The 6961-nt window shown below is 31.4% G+C and overlaps 1 protein-coding gene across 1 annotated transcript; it reads left to right on the top strand.

Annotated features, from left to right (window-relative positions):
- Positions 1-5132: 5132 nt before the first annotated feature.
- LOC114729958 (phytosulfokines 3-like) lies at positions 5133-6022 on the top strand. Its single transcript, XM_028916978.1, has 2 exons — positions 5133-5270; positions 5388-6022. The coding sequence occupies exons 1-2, from the start codon at positions 5154-5156 to the stop codon at positions 5520-5522; spliced, it is 252 nt and encodes an 83-aa protein (XP_028772811.1). The 5' UTR covers positions 5133-5153; the 3' UTR covers positions 5523-6022.
- The last annotated feature ends 939 nt before the right edge of the window (positions 6023-6961 follow it).

Below are 6961 nucleotides of genomic sequence, written 5' to 3'. Positions count from 1 at the left end.
ATGTATGATTGAGGCAGACACTGACCATATCGCTCTGCAAAAGCAAACATCAAATCAAACATTGAATGGTTATAGAATTCAGATCTCTTGGACTCATTCACTCATATATTCATTGCATGAAATATAATAAATAAATAAAATAATACACACACAATGCTCCTCTTATATGTAATAAAAGTTGTATAACTAATTTTTGTATATTAAGATAATTAATTAAATTAGTCATATCTAAAAATTATATGTATTGATTTTTATTTGAAGTATTATTTTAATCATTTGTATTGGATGCTGTTCTTTTGATATACTGAAAATCTCCCTAAAATGTACAGTTATAACAAAGAGAGTTAAAAAAAAATATATTTAAGAGATAAAGTATATTAATATTTTGTATTTGAGATCAAAATAAACCTCACAACTAGCTTTTACATTTTGTATATGACATCTATGAGTGTGTGATATTCAAGGCACATCTTTATTATATATAATCCATATGAACCATGTGATTAACTTTTTTTCTTATTAATACATCAAGCCATATAGAAAAACATAATCATATGATGCATATTAGCCGACAATAAATTCATGTAGTTGAGGAGTTGAGTAAGCAACGTTTGGAAGTCCATGTCTGTATCATGAGCATCGCATAGTACGGGCAAGTTAGTTAGTACAATCATATATAGTTGAACGAATAAGAGGGTAGTTCACTATTTTGTGAAATATACAAGAGCATATAATTATTCATCTCTAGACTATGTACTACTTCTGATTCTAAACATAAAATCTATTTTTTTTTGGGACTAAAATATGAGATTTATTTTATAATGCACTACAAAATCAATATTATATTTTATTTAGGATAGGAGGTGGTAGTATAGTTTCTTTTTTGACCAGCGGAGGAGGCAGTATAGTGAGTCTTGGACAATTTATATTAATAACAAGAACGTGGCTTGAAGACAGATTTATTACCGAGACACTTTACAAAAGTATTGGCAAGGACAGAGCCACTTGTGTTGGTGCTGATTTCTATATTCAACACATGCAAGTCAGAAATTGTCAGTTCCATATTGATCAGTCCGGATGCATGCGTCTGCATTTTCTTCTATATGGAGCCCACGGCATGAAAATCATGCAGAAAAAAATGCGGACAATCTTGTAGTTTTCTAAGTTAGAATCGTGTAATTGTTCTGTGCGAAAAAAGGGTGAAGATAATTCCGGATCCGTGAAGATTCTAAATACAATGAAAGGTTCAAAAATCAAAATTGATCACGGAAACTGTTGGCCATATGTTTATGTATATGGACCCCTGAGTCATTGTCGATCAGTGCAATGGTAGAAGTTTTTGCAGTGTTGAATTCTAAGTGACAGTGATATGGAATTTCCATTAATATGCTGGCCCTATACAGTTCGTATATGCATATGTGTGTGTGTGTGGCCATTCATTTTTTTTCGAGTCTTTCTGGTTGCAGAAAAAACAATAGAATAATTAATCTCAGAGGGTTGGACGGCGGGGCAATAATGAATGCACAGAATCGACAGTTTAAGGTGATCGATGAACAATATATTTTGTGGATTTCTAGCGATTTCTTTATAAGGGTGATTCATACACAGTAAATTGGAGGGGGAACGTGATTGAATCCAAGAGCTCTACTGTGAGTCCCGTCGCATGGATATTCATCAAGAACAAGATATCGATCTGTATAGCTCAGAGATTTTTGAATTGCAGGGGAACGTGATTAAATCCTTTTATAATCTAATAAAAATCTTACAAAAAATTTTAAAAAAAAATGAAGATGAGGCCTTTTTTAATAAATGATTATTAGTTGGATAGAAATAAAAGATCAAATGAGATAAATAAATCAAAATTCTATGAAAAAACTTAATCAAATGCAAAAAACTAAATTAAAGTAAATTAGTAGAAAGAAATGCATAGCTTTCAAAAGTAGGCATATTTTTTTGACTTTTTTCCCCCAGATAACTCCATAGTCCATGCTCGATAGGATACAGTCCCATTCCTTTATCCCCATTAAATGGAATCATTGGGACACGTACCCCTATGGAATGTTGGGGCATTCCTTCCCATCAAATCAAAGGCGAAAGCAAACATTTTTCCTTTCTTTTCTTTTTTAAAAAATTAAATACTTAAATTTACATAGTTAATACTTATATGTTCTTTAATATAAGATCTATTTAACTAATTTAATTAGATTAAAAAAATTAAATAAGTTAGTTAATTATAAGAAATATGACTTTTTTTTAAAATACTATAATCATCTTCCTTAATATCTTTCATTTTCTCCGACTTGATTATGATTGAGGGAATATCTATAGGGATAATTTAGAAAAAATTGATAAATATGATGAATAGGACTTATATTTAAGACCAAAATTAATTCAACAATTAGGTTTTATATTAAGTTTCAAATATAAAATTAAGCTAATAGCAATATTAATAACAAGGGCATGAAAAATTTCACTTACTCCTAATTCAATGAAAATAAAATAATTTAAATATAGATGAGCTTAGTAAAGATAGACAAAATCGCTTATATATATATATATATATATATCATAATAACATCTAAAATATTGATTTTTTCCAATGAAGTTAAACTTGGAAATTGGAATGATGAGGAGGAACTCAACGACCTTTTGTTCGACTCCACTCTACCCAACGGAGGCGCATTCATACATGTGGACCAGAAAAATTCTGCTTTGACTCCTTCAACAACCTAATTATGCCTTTTTAAGCCGCAAATATATAATTAGTTTGATGATTTCACCGAATCGCCTCTCTCTCTACTTACCTTAATAATCAAACAATTCCCTTTTGTATTACTTTTCTTAAACCAATTCCTTTCTCACTATTATACTCAGTGGTGGCCCACCACCTCTCCCTGCAGGCTCCAAGTCAACATCGTACAATTTTACAATATTCTGTACATATATTTTAATTGTTTCAGTAATAGTTCCACATTTTTATGCGCGAAATGGAGTATTGCAATGGGATTTGTCACGAGCTCATGTAATAATGTCACAGGAATTATATATGAAAGTGATCATTCGGATTTAAGAATATGATCTTATTGGAATAAATGCTGCATCTTGTAGCTTACACTTGTTTTAAAGACAACCCTAGAGACAAAGTAGCTCTAAAGCGTGAAACTGTGTCGGGGTTTGATTCTACATTACAACTTTAAATTAGTCTTCGCCGAAAGCCCTGTGGCCTTTGACATCTCAGTAAAGGCTTAATAAGTTTCCTCCTTAATTAAACTTTTCATTTAGGAATCTTACCTACTGCGACATACGGTTCTGTTACTTCTTTGTATGCTGTTTTTTTCTTGTCCATTGTATAAACAATTTATAACATGTATGTCAGGACACTTCTTTGTAGGTTTAATAACTCGCCGTGACACTGAAAGAGTACAGAAGCTAATTTTGCCCCCCACCTTCACTTCTTTATTCACGCTTAACTATAATGAACCAAAGCAGGGCATTAACTCTCTTTAAGTTATTTTTTAAATTTGCTGATATAACTTTGTTGATACTAGAATACTATCCTAATATAACCTTGGAGATAACTGTTTTTACTGTCAGATTGCTGATATAACTTTGTTGATACAAGAGGGGGTTTTTTATACCACCTCTTGTACTAAATATAAAAATTAACTGGAAATTATAAATATGAGTGAGATCTTAATCTATTTTATTTGTCAAATTTATAATTTTAAAAAATATATCTATTAATTGTAAGATATCTTCACCCAATTTAGTTTAATTGTACATGATTGAATAATGGTAATACAGGAAAGTCAACACATATTTGATACAATAATTACTTTAACTAATTTTTTTAATCTGTTTAAATTAGTTATCTAACTCTTATATTAAGAACTGAAAATAGTATTAGTTTCTTCTTCACCTGTACTGGGAATAATAATAATAATGATAACAAGAACAATAATAATTTCAGAATCCTTCATATATATACTTTCTTCTCTTGGGTTCCCTCTCCATAACCAAAATATCAGTACTTTGCCTTAAACTTCGTTTCTGTAGGCTCGAATTCTAAAGATTTCTCTCCTTGAAAGGCGCACATATGGATAACATCTCAGAAACGTCATCACAAGATGATCTCTCCTAAACCACTTGGTATATACAGCTGGAAGTTGGATACGCTTATTACTCATAATAATCCATATCCGCAAAACGTAACACACTAGTCTTCCAACAATTAATACTCAATCCTCATATACACAAAAAAAGAAAGCATTTTTCCTTGCTGACAGAAAAAATGGGAAATAGTAGAAAGTCAATAATAGCCTCTTATTAAATGCGTCACTCCATATCATACATTATATTGAAGACTAGTATTCCACAAAAAAAAGATCGTGGTCAGTTTTGCACCTAACATTAATATGTGAGGGAGCCAGAGAAGTAACCTTATCCAAATTCTCAACTTCGTTTGAATGCTTGCATTTCAGAATTTAAATGTGAATCTCTTCTCATATGAATTTGATCAAATAAAAAAAAATGGTAATACGACATTCCAAATTAGCTGAATCAGACTCGTTTGACCCTAGCTACTTTGTGTGTGAATGCTTTCAAGATTTTTACACCTCAAATTATTTTAAGAGACTTGACAATATGATATCACCAGTTATGCGAGAATATTAAGCAGTAGTCACACAAATTATGGAACAAATTATCAGTTTTTTTCACCACCTGGGAATATATTCCCTGGGCACTTTAGTGGTGCAGAAAGTGCAAAGCTAGCATTGGGAATCTGATTTTCCGTTGCATTACATTATTACCTGATTCCTTTCCTCCATCTATTCACAAAGCAGATTTTTCTGCTCATCTTCTTACCCCACCGCCCCCCCCCCTCACTTTATTTTTTTTAAAAAATAAGTAAATATGAACTCCAAGACAAGAGACACAGTTTTTGAGTGAAGGAGAAGAGTTATAGAATGTGATAACTTTTCTTCTTTCTTTTTTTCAAAAAAAATTGTAAAAATGTCGACTTCATAGAATGTCCAGCTGTGACAATAAGTAATCCTGTTCAGACCAATATTGGCCTCTTTCTGATCCTCTATAAATAGGCTTCTTCAAGTCTCTATTATCTGAACTCAGAATTTCTTCACATAAAAGCAAATATGGGAAAGCTCGCAGCCTTGTTCTTCACTACCATCTTCCTCTGCTATGTTATGTCACAAGCCTCTCGCCCTCAACCCGCTTTCCTCAAGGATTCCTCCCCAAAAACGCCACATCTGGTTCGTTCAATTTAATAATTTTCGCTTTTCTCAAATGCTCTGTTTCTGGTTTAATAGCTTTCGCTTCATGACTTCGATCCATACATCCTAATAAGGGTTTTGTTTATTTGTGAGCAGGGCGTTGAAAGTGAAGCAGAGCATGAATTGACGGTGGAAGAGAGGTGTGAAGGCATCGGAGAAGAAGAATGCTTGATCAGAAGAACACTTGCGGCTCACGTTGATTATATTTACACCCAGAAGCATAAACCTTGAAGCATCCTTATATAGCAACTATGCATAGTATATAAACTGCAAGAGTCCTCGTGAGATATTTTTGGTGAGATATTGTAAGAAAAGGAAGTGTTAATGATAAGATTATGTACCTAATTTACAGGGTGAGTAGTGATTCTCCATGATGAGCTTTTGTTGTTTGTAAGAGTTTGTCCAGTTTCATTGAGGTCACGACCCAACGTGCAAATATGTTAATCAATCTTTGCGATTGATCGTAGGCTTTTCGAGCGACTATATACGAAGCAAGTTGTTCATACGCTGTTCATCTTCTGGGCTGCTATGTTTCGAAATCTGTAACTCTAAGGAGAAAGAGTGTGTATGTGCGTGTAGCGTGTCTTTTGAAGGATCATAATTGTGGATTTAATGGTACTTTCTCTTGTTCACCATGATTCGCTTGGTGACAAGTAATGTAATGGTACAGTGAATTACTCTGTTTTCAATATTCAATGGTATGCACAAGCTGAGATTAATTTATACTAGTTTCAATTCTTAAGATAATAACTAGTTCGGGAGTTAAATTTGATCATAAATATAAAATATCAATTCATTCTCTACCCCATATTTATTATTGTCTTTTTAAACCATTTCTATTAATTGGACATGTTAAAGGAGTTTGTGTTATGAGGTAGTTTTAATATAAATGATTTAAAAGCACATTTTAAGAAACCAACACATATTTTTTTACGAATAATTAATTTAACTAATTTTTTAATCTACCTAAATTAGTTAAATAGATTAGGAGATAGTATTAGTTAACATTACGCATTAATTTTGAGAATACATCTCTTTCTTGTGTATAAAAACATAATTTTGGGAATATATAAGGGAAGATGGAGAAGCGCCCCCAACAAATAACGCAACACATATGCTTCTTGTGTTTTCCTTTGAAAAAATTGTAATTAGGTCCCACCTAAGAGACTTAAATACAAAAAAGTCTCTTAAAATTATAAAATTATTATAAAGTCTCAAGAGACTTTTTTGCAATAAATTTTATTTGTTTCAATACCAAATTGTCCTTATTATTTTTTTAAGTTTGTATTGATAACTGAAAGGGCAGTCATTAGCAACTTAAGGTGTAAGGATTGACAACTATCGCGACAGGTATTGACAATATATTTTTTTAGTACATCACAAAATGTAATACATGAGTTGTTAATACCTACCGTAATAGTTGTTAATTCTTATGTCTTAAGTTGTTAACGACTATTCTTTCAGTTATCAATATAAACTTTAAAAAAAGAAAAGTAATTTGATAATTAAACAAATAAAATTTATTACAATAAGTCTGTTGAGATTTTAAAATAATTTTATGATTTTAAAAATTTTTTATATTTAATTTTCTTAAGTAGGAACTAATTATAATTTTTTCTTTTCTTTTTCTAGTTGGAGAAGCTTGAAGGCCACAAAGCATTAGTATTCAT

This window comes from Neltuma alba, unplaced genomic scaffold (genome assembly GCF_004799145.2).
Source record: "Neltuma alba isolate B1F8T4 unplaced genomic scaffold, ASM479914v2 tig00012694_pilon, whole genome shotgun sequence".
In the NCBI taxonomy this organism is placed as follows: Eukaryota; Viridiplantae; Streptophyta; class Magnoliopsida; order Fabales; family Fabaceae; genus Neltuma; species Neltuma alba.
This window is presented reverse-complemented; position numbering and strand designations above follow the sequence as displayed.

Coding starts and splice junctions, on each gene's coding strand:
- LOC114729958 (XM_028916978.1), top strand. CDS start 5,154: ATGGGAAAGCTCGCAGCCTTGTTCTTCACTACCATCTTCCTCTGCTAT. Junction 5,271..5,387: donor CCCCAAAAACGCCACATCTG/GTTCGTTCAATT, acceptor ATTTGTGAGCAG/GGCGTTGAAAGTGAAGCAGA.